The sequence below is a fragment of the Phragmites australis genome, chromosome 5 (assembly GCF_958298935.1).
Source record: "Phragmites australis chromosome 5, lpPhrAust1.1, whole genome shotgun sequence".
NCBI lineage: Eukaryota > Viridiplantae > Streptophyta > Magnoliopsida > Poales > Poaceae > Phragmites > Phragmites australis.
The window spans coordinates 39,348,792-39,362,285 of NC_084925.1; the positions used below are offsets into that span (position 1 = coordinate 39,348,792).

The window sequence follows — 13,494 nt, forward strand, 5'->3', positions numbered from 1 at the left end:
AATAGTAAGGTGCAGGGGCAGTGGCTAGCGGCTCTTTGTGTGTGGATGGGCGGGTGGGGGAACAGCTCGGTTTCACAAATTCTATAGACCATCGAAAACCATCCAGGGTCGATAACACGGTAACCATCCAGTAATTTGGTGGAATTCGGAAGAAACCGATAGAATTTTGTTAATTTTTTTATTTTTTATATTTTGAATTTGACTTTAATTGGTAATTGCTTGGTTTCTAAACGCGGTGCGAACCGAATTGGCCGATAACTTCGATAACCGAGCTGTTACTATCACATTTTCGAACCCTGGGAATAGCAAGGGGAAGGTGCAACCCCTATGTGGGACGCCCCCTTTAGGGCTTGGGCGGCTGGGCCCAATTGGACCAACCTAGGCCCAAAGTGGAGGTGGGAGGGGTCAGGGCCTCCCGTCCTAAGGTAGCCTATTAGCTACTTTAATTTTTTTAAAACATTTTCGCGGCACAAACTCTCCAATCACCATTCGCCGATTAAGCCAGAAAACGAAAGAATAGCCCAGAAATGACTTTTCAACTTCTTGAGTGTTACAATAGTAATTCATCTACACTCTCTAGTTTGGAATCCATCCACCAGGTTGCAGGCGCCAGTGCCAAACCGCTCCCAGCAACCTCGCACCGCAAGTACTGGTGTGGTGATCCCATGGGCCCTTCATCATTACTTTTCCCGGAAGATTCAAAACCACCAAGCTCGCCACGCAACTCCCCACCCCACCCAGCTAGGGGTGGAAATGGATCAAATACAAATCAAATAGCCCATTTTTCTCATTATTATTCATATTTTAATACGAGTATGAATACAAATCCAAATATTATTGAATGCAAATATGAATCGAAATATTCGAATATGAATAAGCATCCGAATACCTACTAGATTCAGTTGTATATGAATATCCTAAAGCTTTAACGATACATTATGAAATAATAAATTTATTTGACACAAGCATGATGGCAATTCAACATAATGAACTTCATTTTTAGTGCATTGATCTTTTACCTTAAGGCAAAGAGACACTTTTAATACAATACATGACTTTAGATGATTTTAGACCTCTAAGCTGTTGGATGGGAGATGAAACAGCCAGATTTTTTACATTCCGTAGAAGTTTTTATGTTACAAGATAAAAGAGCAAAATAGATTTATATTCCATATATATCGTGTATAAAACAGATAAGAGAACAAGATAAAAGAATAAAACTTTATGTTACTCATATTTATATTCCGTAGAAGTTTTTTTACATATTCGGATACATATATTATCCATATTCAATTCTAAGAAAACGGTATATCCATATCCATATACATATCTAGAAAACGGATTCAGATATATCTATATCCATATTCATATTCATCTGTTAATCATATATGAATTTTTCTTACCTCATTTACGTTTAGTGGAATACGAATATCATATAATATAGATATATCATATCCATTTTCCACCCCTGCACCCTGCGTTCCACTTACAGCGGACTCGTCCTTTGTCACTGAGAAACCAAGTGGATAAGTATCTTGGTTGATATATGTGATAAGTCATTGGCAATGCTTGAGTTGAGTTGGACTTGGTTAGCATGTATATGTTTATGCTTGTTCTGGTTCATGACTAACTTGAGTTGAAGGAAAATGGAATTAGAATGATTTTCTCTGAGTCCAAGTGATTTGTTCTCACTAGATTATCTGGTGCCTGGTAAATTAGCTTCACTGGATGATCTGAAGTGGTGTTGATGCTGACGCCGACGATTTTTAGTTTGGCAACAAATTTTGAAATAGATATCGGATGGTCTGATGTTGGCTACTTGTGTGCATCAGACTATTTCTAGCAGAGAAGGATGCAAACTGGGTTCTGGTGAGTGGTACTCATCGGACAGTCCAGTGATAAGTTGTGTGAGCACCAGAGAGTACACTGAAGCTTTTCTTGCATAGAGGGTGAAATTGTGAAATCTAGTGCAGTGGTACTCACCGAAAGGTCCGATGTGTGCAGGGTTGAACACCGGAATAATCACTGGACCATTTTTTGCAGAGGGATTGAAACAATGTGTTCTGGTAAAGATGAAGGTATTGGATGTTTTGGTGACTAGATAGTGAACACCGGAGCAATGCATCGGACCTTTTCTTGCAGAGGCAAGATTCTTCAGTGCACAAAGGAGTTGAACTCACCAGATGGTCTAGTGTTCAGAGGCATAACACACCGGAATATCCGGTGTTCATGATTTCTACATAATGTGCTTTCATTTGAGCATTTTTGTTTTGAGCTAACCTGGAGATGGTTGGAGTGGGAGAAACATGTTCACTTGTTTCATGGTGTGGAGGTGATGGATACGACCTGGCATTCGACAGTGAGATGATCAGGATCAAGCTGGAGGCTTGGTGTTAGACAATCAAGGAGGCCAGACGGAATCAAGGATGATCCTAGTAGTACACGTGGAGGTCAAGCAAAGTATGGATGAAGAAGGATGAAGACGACGTGTTGACAAAGTCAAACGAAGAGGATGCCAGTGCAAGTGACAAGGCAGACCGAGGATCGGAAGCGTGAGAGACTTACCGGCTGTCAAGATCATAAGACGGAGTACACGTGTTGACATCGGATCACTTGTTTAAGGCAAAGCAAGTGGTGGCTAGTCATGCTTCGAGAAGCGTGCTAGAGTTTTGCGGTTTATCCATAAATCCACAGGAGGACTGGAGGGTCATGTGACATCATCACGAAGCTTGCATCAAGGTGAAGATAAGTCTTGAAGAAGCTGTGACCATTCGATGGAAGGAGCAAAATCTAGACCAAAATATCTCGATGATAGGTATGACTATACTACCGGTGGAGGGTATTTTAGGAACAAGGAAATTTAAAGGGCAAGGAAACTCTAAAGGGCTATAAATAGAGGGGTGAAGCTATAGGAGAGTTAAGAGCCTAGTGATAGGTTTTGGAGGAGAGTAGATTATACACTTAGTCTTTATAATAGGCTAGAGCTTTTGCGAGAGAAACAATTTTATAATTTGTTAAAAATAGGACTGATATTTGTGCTTAATGAAGTTTATTTTCTCGCATGAGCTTGTGTGCATCTCATTCTAGTCTCCTTCTTTTGTTTCCCTTGCCTTCGAAGCAAGTTTTTCGATTTTCTTGCTGAATTCCGTTTTGCTTTTGAGATGTGATTTTATTCAACCTTACGAAGTTATTCTTCTTGTTGCTAGAAGTATAAACATTTATATACTCATGTATTTGAGAGAATCTTGAATCCACTTGTCTCTATATCATCAACTTGCAGAGTTACTTTTTTTAGTGTCTGTCTTTTGCTTTATTCTTAGTTCAAATTTTAAGTTTTGTACTTAAAGATATATGAAATAGTCTTAAATAAAGTATATAGTTTATATTTCATACGTGAAGTCGTGTTGCCTTAGAACTTTTTTCTAGTTTCGTCTCTTTAAAATTTATACTTTTATTTATATGTTTTTAAGAAGCGTTAGTGAACTAAGATTAAACACTCTATTTTATAAAAAAATTTATAAAACGTCTACTCTAGTTATCTTTATCGATTCTACAGTCTCACCACCAACACCAACGCCCACATGCCGCATTTCCTCCCGCGCGAAGGCGGCTGCACGGCACGTCCAAAAGCCACCAAATTTAACCATACCAAGCAAGTCCATCCATCACCTAACACCGATCGCTGGCCATCCCATTCCCACCCCTCGACGCGCGCGAGGAAACCGCACGCGTCCGGCAGGGCAAGTCAGCAGTGCTTAACTCGCACAGCACCGCGCCATGCCATCGCCCATCGACCACCAACTTTGGAAGCTCTGGCCAGACCCACCCGAGTACCCGACCCAAGTACGGTGGACCCGCGGTGGCACGGTGATTATTGCCCTCTTCCCGTTACTAATCCCCGACATTTTCCTCCCCTTTTTACCGGTGTGGCATCGTGTCCACCCCGGTCCGTCCCAACGCTCGCAAGGCAATCATAGAGCGGGGGCGGCGAGGTGGTGGAGCCCTCGTAACATGCGGGGGCGATCAAAGGTGCCGCCCAGCTTGCTCGTTTGTTGGGGAGGATGGCGTGGGGAACTGGGGCAACGAACATTGCTTGTCACGGGCTCCAGGTAGCAAAGCAACGGATCCTGCCGCCTGATCATGTTTGCTAAAAGGAGCCACGGGTCGCGCTCCGTTGTGCGCTGCTAGCTGGTCGATTCGATTCTGGCTGACGAGTTACTACGACCTGCAGCTGCAAGCAAGCCTCCGCTTACAAAAGGAGGTGGTTACCACTAGGAGCAGGGCATGCGTGATAAAAAGCTCAATGAGGCATAAGCGTCACGTTGCTGCACTGTTACTGCCTCGGTTGGTAAATGAATTGTGCATGCAGGCTTTTACACACATAATGAATTGATCAATGGGGCCACACAAAGCGTTGAGCCCAAGGAAAACGATCTCATCAGGCGACTATGGAGTCGCTTTGTTTGGTACATCTGACACGGCGAAGGCTGATAAATTACAGAAGCATAGATTGTTTTTGTAGCTACTGCACACGGTGGAGGCAAGGGCCTGAAGAAACTCAGAACGCAACAGCAACCAATACTTGGCTCAGAGACATCACGATGTTCAGTCACCTGCAGAAATCAGAAGGTGTCTTGAATACAGTAATTGTGCTAAACTGTGGGTACAGAGCTGACATGCAACCTTTCATTTTTCTGGAGGAACATAACTTACCGTTCGGCGATTGGGAGCTGGCCACCGAGAAGTCCGAGGACGCCATCGGTATGGAAATCGACAGTTGGGTCGCCGAGAACGAGAGGTTAGCATTCTCATCAGCAAGGCCTGACCAGGAGTCCCTTGCCTTTGGCCACTCGTCGAAGAAGGGCCGCAGCGTCTGATTCTCCTGCTTCACGGAGTCGACGGTTCCGAACTCACTCCCTAAGAAGGAAAGTGGCTGCCTATCCATCTTCGAGAGAGAGTCGACTGTGTTTTGACACAGGTCACTCAGTGCCCCAAGCTGGGGGTAGCTCGAAAGAGGGAACGGAGAGTTATGAGATGGCGGAAGGCGCCACTGGTTCTCCATGGATGAATCAATAGCTTCTGTAATGAGCTGACTGTGCTCATCTGCCAAAGATCTTATTCCGTAAGCAGTATACCTGGATTTCAGAAAGCACAGTGAACAACGAAATTAGAAGGGATAAAAAAAGAATTATCATGAAGACACAAAACTGAAGTATTCCTCTTGTTAGAATTTTTTTTCCTCATTTTGCTGATTGATATTTGTACTGAACAAACAAAGTTTCAAAAGAAAAAACAGATAACCTTAACTCGACACAAGCTACAGTTGTACTAAGCAATCTACCAATTATCTTAATATTTGAGGGGGGAGGGGGGGGGGAGAAATCACCACTCACTCTCAAGGCCACAAAATTACCACGTTAATTGGAAAAAAGAAAAAGATCTATACCACTAATTGTTATGAACCTCTAACGGTCTAGATTAAACCAAAAAATCCATATAAAATATGATTAATAAATAACTAAATTCCGAATTAACAATTATGGAAAACTAGTAGTTCGTTGTCCATAGAAAATATCTAAATAAAGAGTAAAAATAAAATAAAATAAATAATAATTGAAATTGGGGATAGAATAGAAAAAAGAAAGATCCATATCAAAGAGTATTAGAAAAAAGTTCAAATTATTATAAAAATCAAATATTTAAATAAAGGGTGATGTAAAATATAATTAATCAAATGTTATCGTGATAAAATATTGCAACAAAGCTAGCAACACTATTAGTGTGAGGCACCTTGCTAGTTACTCTAGAAATGCCAGAAATGCAAGGTATTCGGAAACAATTGAATCAATGCGTTTAGAAAGGAATATATCAGTGCACTATTGAATCTACTGACAGGTTGAGGAAAAAGAAACTTAAAACACAACCATAGCATTCAGAATCAAATTAAATCTGCCTTTCAATAAAATTATTATTTATATTTATTTAATCACCATATGGTATCTAAAACATACTTATCGTGATTGGGTTGTAACCAAATGTATGATGACCGAAGTATACATATATTTTTTAATAAAAAAGTATTTACATGTAGAACAGTATGTAGTTACTAAGACAAATGACCCAGTAAACACAATATATTCAGTAAAAAGGAGAACACTTCTGTTATTAATACTATCAAGAAACCAAGCTTACCTACAGCTCAGTAGGACACAAGTAACAGTCAATAGCAGCACAAAGGAAAGTAAACAATCAATGTGTTTAGAAAGAAAAAACAGATGATATTACACTCAGAACTGTACAGTTTCCCTTAAATCAACAATTTGTATTGGTAGAAAGAAAGTACTGGTATGAGCAAAAAGATAGCGGCTTCAAGTATCATGCCCATGCTGCCTTGTCAGAATTTTCAGTAGTTACAAGAGACAAATTTATTATAACCTGCACCCTAAAAGAGTTGCAAGAGAAATGACTGGATTCAATGGAATAATAAAGACTCAGAGTAATGGCCAGGGGAGGCCAGGATCAGCAAGCACTAGCACTCCGACCACAGAAACACAAACAAGCTTCATCTTTATATGGTCGGTACGTGTTTTACGCTTAGTCTGTGCCAAAGCCGAGAAGGCTTTGCACTGCATTTCCACCTGAGCGCAAATATCTCATAGAAACACGGACACTGCCCTGGGCTTAGGACTGATTCCAGAAAGTATGGGCAGATCAACGAACCAGACCCTGAACGGTGAACACTACACGTAATTTCTTGCAGCGAGTAAAGTTCCAGTAGGTCATGCCTATTGCGAGTGGCAGAAGAAAAGTACTGAGCATGCACTACTTGTTTTAATTGCCACTGATGCAAACAAATTGGAAGACCCTGATTAAACTATCGCAGATAAACGAGAACCTCTGCGACCCTCTGACGACAATCCGTAAAAACACAACACTGTTAAGAAACAAGATGGCATTGGAAAAGGAAGAAAAGGGAAAGAACAGTCACCTGACATCTTTGCCTGTTCCACCACTTAGAGCTGCATAACTGGCAGCATTGTCCATGTGCAGCTGTGCAGACACCAACGACGAGGAGAACGGCCTGGAGATGTAGCTGGCCCCGCCTGCACCAGTGCTGCCGGCAATGGCCGGGTAAAGGGAATGGTTCTGGAAGTTGCTGCTGTTGGTGGCAACTGCGAGGGGCGTTGCGGCGGTGGCGGGCGGTTGGGACTGGGGGACGAGCTGCGTTTCCACAGGCTTTCTTGAACGGTTGCGGCCGCGGTGCATGTGGCGCTCGCAGTACTTGGAGTCCGGGGCGGCCTCCTTGGAGCACCGCCACTTCTTGCCGTCCGTACGCCGGCACCGGCCCGGCTCCCGATCCAGCTTCTTGCCGAAGTACGATCCATACCCAACTGCGCAAAACAAACCGAGCAAATCAGACGCTATTATCTATCCATTTATTTAAGCATCATTTATGCGTTTGCTTTATCTGCATGTATGCATCTGGCTAAGCAGCTTCCAAATGTATTGGCATTTGGTACAGGACACTAACGATGCAGATGCAAGGCAAAGCTGCCTATTCCTAGCAATCGACAGAAATGGCGAGCAGGGGAGCAGCTTATGTAGCATTTAATGGATTTGCTTGCTCGTCACCTCGCCATTTATTGATCATCCAGAACGAGAACAAAGAAATAGCAAAAGTAGGAGCTGGTTTCTAAAGTTAGGAGTACGAGTACTCTTCAGCCACAATGGTGCTACTGCTACAAAATGACTAAATTCAGTATCAAATCAAAGAGTACAAAACGATGGGATAGCTCTCCCCGAATCATGAGCTAAATCTCTGAGAAAGCACGAGCTCGGATTAAAAAATCAGAAACTTTCCGGGAACAAATCGGGGTCTTAGTATATAAACTTACGCGCAGTTCTTGAATCGCGCGTCAGGGATTAACAAATGACGGGAGCAAACTAATTAACGGAGGTAAAGTACACCTGCTCGGAATAAACAAAGGGTTCGGGTCCGGAACAAGCACCTGAAAGCAATACGGCAAGGATGGCGGCATGACGCCGAGAAGAGAGAGGGAGGGGAAAGGGCCGTACGTGTTGGGTGGCCGTAGAAGCGGGTGGCGAGGGAGTCGAGGCCGCGGCGGATGGGGAGCACGAGATCCGGCGGGACGGGCACGCCGGCTACCAGGTACTTGTATATGAGTGCCTGCTGCTCCAACTCCTCGTACTGCGCCGCCGTGAACGGCGGCGACCTCGCCGCCGCCCATCTCCCGCTCATCTGCGCGTCGTACCCCAGCCTGCCGCCTCCTACGTCACCCCTGCACCAGCACACACGCCACCACGTCACAACCAAGAACCGGAGCAACACATTTCTGAGCCAAGAACCGAGTGAAACAAACGACGGTGGGAGCACAGAACAGCAGGCCGTCATCGCTTACGCGGAGAGCGGAGAGGAGCGGCAGAAGGGGAGGAGGGACGCGGTGGCGGTGGAGGAGCGGTGGTCGGCGCCTGCCGGGGAAAGAGAGGCATACGGCATCGCCATCTCTGCTGTCTCTCTCGCGCGCTGCTTGCTCCCCCCGGCCGGCCGCTCCCTCTTTAATGAGCTCCCCCGCAGGCTGGCTGGCTCGTGAATCGTGATGTGCTTTGCTTCGCCCGCTCGCTCGCGCGCGCGCGCTGCCTTTATTGCGCGCTCTGTCTCTCTCTGCGTCGCTGTCTGCCTCGCGCTGGGGTTCTGCTATCTGCTGTGCGTGTCGTCTGCGTTCGAGAGGAGGCTGCGAGAGAGCCAGCGAGTCCAATGAGGTGTGGACGAGCCCGACACGAGGAGGGCGCGACGGGGTGGCTCCTTCCGACCCGGCTAGATGACAAGCAACGCCTGCATCTCCCTGTCTCTCTAGCGTTGTGGTAGTTCACCTTCCGTTTCGTAATATTTATCCATAAAACCACTACCACATTGCGAAACGTAATAGGCTAAGGCGGAGTGGTGATATTTCTCTCTCCTCCCTCTCCCTTCACGTATAGCTTTCTTCTGTTTCCTATGCTGCTTTCTTTTGTTTTGGGGCTTATTTTTTGTAAGGGTGGAGTGGATATGGATGCAGGTACTGTAGCGAGAGGTGACAAGTATCATGTGGGAAGAGAGAGAAGCAGGTGACTGTGGCTTTGGGCTGGGTTTTCGTTGCGGTTACCGAGGCTGAATTTTAAAGGCCGCGCGTGGGCGTCATTTCCGTTTACTCCTTTTCTCGTACTCATAATTCCTTCCATTTATATATTAAAAAAACCTTTCTATATCAAAATAGATAACATTTTAATTTTTTCTGTAACATTTAAAATGCATGATGTTTTATAAGTTAAGGTAACTTTAGTTTAAATTTTTCAATTAAATTTTTGAATCTTACACCATCTATTAAGTAACTTTTCTCATAATACCAGTCTTATTTCTCACGTAATTAAGGGTATTAAAAGAGAATATTATGATTATTTTACTTTTTACTTTAAAATTATGCTCAACTTTAAAACGTTATTTATTTTAAAACGAACCATTTTTTACTTGGTACATGTCATCCATCATGTGCCACTTACTAGTACAGTAGTACTACTTTTTTTATAGGGCCATGACATTTGATCAACCTATTTTGCAACTTGGGCAAGTTTCTTTTGGTTCGCCATTAATAATTCTTGTTAATTACTTGAAAAAGATTTTCCATGCACTACACAACCATATTTTACGAAGTTTTAAATGGGTGAGGATGAATGTAATAGTAATATTACTACATAGTAGAGTTATTTGGTGTTGCCAAGAAACTCATTTAGTTCAGTTCCAGTTCCCAAGTTTGGAAGTCTGAAATGGGCAGATCAGAATCAAATTCTCCAAATACATATGCACAAAAGAACCAATATTTCATGCATCGTTGAAGCGCCAGTGTTTCACGGTTGCCGGAGATCAGCAAAACTGCATCGATCTGCGCGTCAGGGTAGCAGATCGATCCACCGGGAGCACTCCTGAAATGTTGAGCCTGGCTCATTAATGGGTGAAGAGACGAGACAAGTGATACCTGCTCTCAAGTGTCTATATAGACAGTTAATGCTTGTACAAAAGTGGGCAGTAAACTGTCAACTCGGTCAAAGGGTGAAGCATCTCTGTTCCTCCGCTCACTTCTGACAACATTTCTTTTTCTTTCTGACCTCCTACTGAACCTGGCTTACGTGATAGGCAAATGACATATCGACCGTTACTACTACTGTATAAAGCAATCCAAGTCACATGCCAGAATAAAAAGTACTAGTAGAAATACTACGTACTACTGAAGCAGCGACGTCACGCTGAACCGGTTGCGCCAGGCTCCGCCGCGGCATCTGCGACTGCGAGCTGAGCGCGGCGAGCGCCTGCGCGCTGCGGCGTCCATCACTCCTGGTCGAATCCATCTCGAAGCTGCCGTGACGACTCGCGAGTGCTGTGCACCGGTCAGCGGCGTCCGCTTCTACGTTGCTGTGGCATGGCATCGATTTATTTTTATTTGGTACGTGGGCATTAATTTACTGATACTGTCTTTCTTGGAAGCGTACCATCCCGAAACACGAAGCTGGTTCTTTTTCTCCCATCCAGTACTCTACTGTACTTCACAGAGACACAGAAGAGACGTCAGCATCGCGGAAGCAGATAAAAAAAATCCTCAAGGACCCTGATCTTGTCCAACTTTCAGCTTTACAAAGTAGTAAAAAAGAGAAACGAAACAGCAAGCATGCATGGGCCGTGCGTGCATGCATGGCAGATGGAACCCAGCTTCATCCAGGTATCTTCCGTGCAAACGGCAGCTGAAAAAGACGAGACGACCGCATAGAAGAAAAGAACCGGTCCAGAAAAGGGCTCTACCTCGCCCGGTGCGCACTTGGGCAGTAGGCAAGGGATCTCATCTACATCATCAAATCCATGCGTGAGAATCTTGCGGAAGGAACAATAGAACCGCGATTCGGTTCGAGGAGCCGGAGCGGGAGTAAATGGTGTAGGGGCACGGTCGCCATGTCAGCTGCATCATCCCTGCATGCATGCCATCGTTGCAGCGGCAGCGGGCTCCGTTTCTGGCCGCATCTACTGCTCGCTCCAGCGCCCGCGCGGCCATGTAGGGGAGCCAGTGAGTTGGCTTTCCGTTTGGTGTGGTTGGGCTTTTGCAGGAGCAGGACAGCTGGTGCACGTGACGGGGCGGGAGGGGGCATGCTTCCCTGTAGTAGCCAAGTAGGATCCTAGCCCCACGCGTAGCTATGGCCGGCCGGCTTTACTACCGCCTTGCAGTTGCAGTAGGATGGAGATGGATGCCATTGTCACATCACGCACCTGTCCCGTCGTGTGTGGCACTGTCTCTCTGGCGGGAGGCGTGGTGAGGTGGGAAGCAAATTCTCAGAGATTTTTGAAAGAAAGATTCTCGTGAACTTTTCTCCTAATTGAAAAATACATAATGACTTATATATGTATGTATAGATGTGATAAAAAATACGTATCCTATAGAGACAATGGTCTACAAATGAGATTCGATCTCATATAATTTGCTTTCAAGGAGGGGTGCAATGCCTGTAGCTGTTAACTAATCGTGATCGATTGGCTAATTCGTTAGCTGTCCTCATGCTGGGATGGGCCCTGTCGGATGCGTTCCTTGAACTCGAAGCTTCTACAGGCTGATCCAGAGTTGCACATCACTGATCAACTAGTTGTGTCAAGGTGCTAAACTACCTGACACGAGCTAGCATTTCGCAGTGCGAGGTGCAAAGAACTACGCGACACCAGATGGACGGACAAGATTAACAGCAGCAACAGGAAAAGAGGCAGTGAGTTGCAGTGCGCGCCCAGTGTGCGGTAGCTAGAGCTCCCTCCCCAGTTCACCTGGAAGCGCAGAGACTGCTACTTCGAATCACATCAATCTTCAACAAGCTCCAATGCGTACCTTGCATACGGCGCGCGCGAAGAAGTTACTCCATTTGACTCCCACAGCGCGTGGTCAAGAAAAGCGACCTGGCCGGGTAACAAAAAGCTTACCGCAAAAGTGATGTGACAACGCTGGCTATAAGCCAAGACGTGATTTGCTTTTTCAATAGCTGGCCGGCCCCAAGTCGTGTGTGCGTGCTCTCCCACCATCTTCACGAACGCGCAGGCTCGGTCGCAGAAGAGGAAGGCGTTGCCGCCAGTCGGCCCCGCGCCTCCCAACGCCGGGCGACGGGCGTTGCACTGGCAGCCTGGCGTGCATGCATGGTCCAGATCGCAGAATGGCAGACGGCCCAGCAGGCACACGAGCGCGCGGCGAGCTTGGTACCACCACCGCTCATCTCCTCAGAGCAAACAACTGGCACTCATGTCGTGTAATCGAACAACCTTTCCGCTTTTAAGCTTGCCCGGGGTACAATTCATGCGACGAAATTGAAAAGACTGTGCCCAGGACGCTCTTGCGCGCTGAGACTTTGCTGACCCTGCACCGGTGTTCACATGCAGCGAGAAAAAACGCCAACAGGGAGAACAAACACGAGAATAACAACGACATAGTAGCGCGAGCGACTGCATGTCTAGTACTGCAATATATATCTGCACCAGAATGATTTACTTGAAGGCCGTGCATGGTAGGGTTTTTTTTTAACGAACCGGCAAGAGAGCTGAATCATGTTATTACAAGAGAAAAGCTCCACGGGCAGCAAAACAAAAGGTCCAGAAATACAAAGCAAAAGATGACACAAAAGCATTGGAAAGGAAAAACACAGTCCAAAAAACACGCGGAAAAGCTATTCTCGCAACAAAAAGCACTCTAAATAGTGTGCCACTGTGATAAACCAAGTGTTCACCTCCTCGAAGATCCACCCCACAATCTATTCTACCGGCTGTTTCTTTCTCTCGATAATGCATCTATTCTGCTCCTTTCAAATTTTCCAGGTAGCAAGCATGACAAGCGGTCTGAGGGCTTGCTTGGAGGAAGGGATGACAGAAGTGAGCGACACCACCAACCATGCACCGAGTAGAAGGCCGGCCACATTTCAAGGTGAATGGTCATCTACTTAAGCTTCGCTCCTATGATCCGCAAAACTTGCCTAGAGAAGGAGCATTCTGTAACGAGGTGCAAGTCGGACTCGTTGAGTTGCTCACAGAGCGGACAAATGGGGTTGCAAGGCCAGTTCCTCTGTTCTAGCCGATCCACAGTCCAAAGCCTATTTCTATTTTGAAGCGCCAGCCAGACAAAGAAGAATTTGTATTTCGATGCCACCCACACCTTTCAGATCAGCTGGTTGAAGTTTGTTGCGATGAACCAACATAACATCTTGGAGTAAGCATGGCGAGGGTTAATCCCTAACAGGGATTCCGGGGTGTATCGGACGATGGGTGTGTAATCTGTGTTCTAGGGGATATGCCTGTGCTAATCTAAGAACACGAGAGTTTATCTAGGTTTAGGCTCTTCTTAGGGTAACAGCCCTACATACTGTGTATTCTTCTCATTGAGTATTGTTTTTCCTTTGTGTCTTTTTACGGGGCCTCCTTTTGCCAAG

At 45.4% G+C, this 13,494-nt stretch overlaps 1 protein-coding gene across 1 annotated transcript; it reads right to left on the minus strand.

The window, feature by feature from the left end:
• Nucleotides 1-4,385: 4,385 nt before the first annotated feature.
• Nucleotides 4,386-8,648, minus strand: LOC133919599 (growth-regulating factor 4-like). The gene is made up of 5 exons (XM_062364038.1): nt 8,421-8,648; nt 8,077-8,300; nt 6,989-7,391; nt 4,714-5,135; nt 4,386-4,613 (listed from the first exon to the last, which is right to left on the minus strand). The coding sequence occupies exons 1-5, from the start codon at nt 8,522-8,524 to the stop codon at nt 4,606-4,608; spliced, it is 1,161 nt and encodes a 386-aa protein (XP_062220022.1). The 5' UTR covers nt 8,525-8,648; the 3' UTR covers nt 4,386-4,605.
• Between the last annotated feature and the right edge of the window lie 4,846 nt (nt 8,649-13,494).

Bases quoted from the DNA above. Each gene is read 5' to 3' on its own strand.
- LOC133919599 (XM_062364038.1), bottom strand. From the start codon at position 8,524: ATGGCGATGCCGTATGCCTCTCTTTCCCCGGCAGGCGCCGACCACCGC. The intron at 8,301-8,420 runs GTAAGCGATGAC...GTGCTGGTGCAG, and splicing joins CGCTCCTCTCCGCTCTCCGC to GGGTGACGTAGGAGGCGGCA. The intron at 7,392-8,076 runs GTACGGCCCTTT...TGTTTTGCGCAG, and splicing joins CTTCTACGGCCACCCAACAC to TTGGGTATGGATCGTACTTC.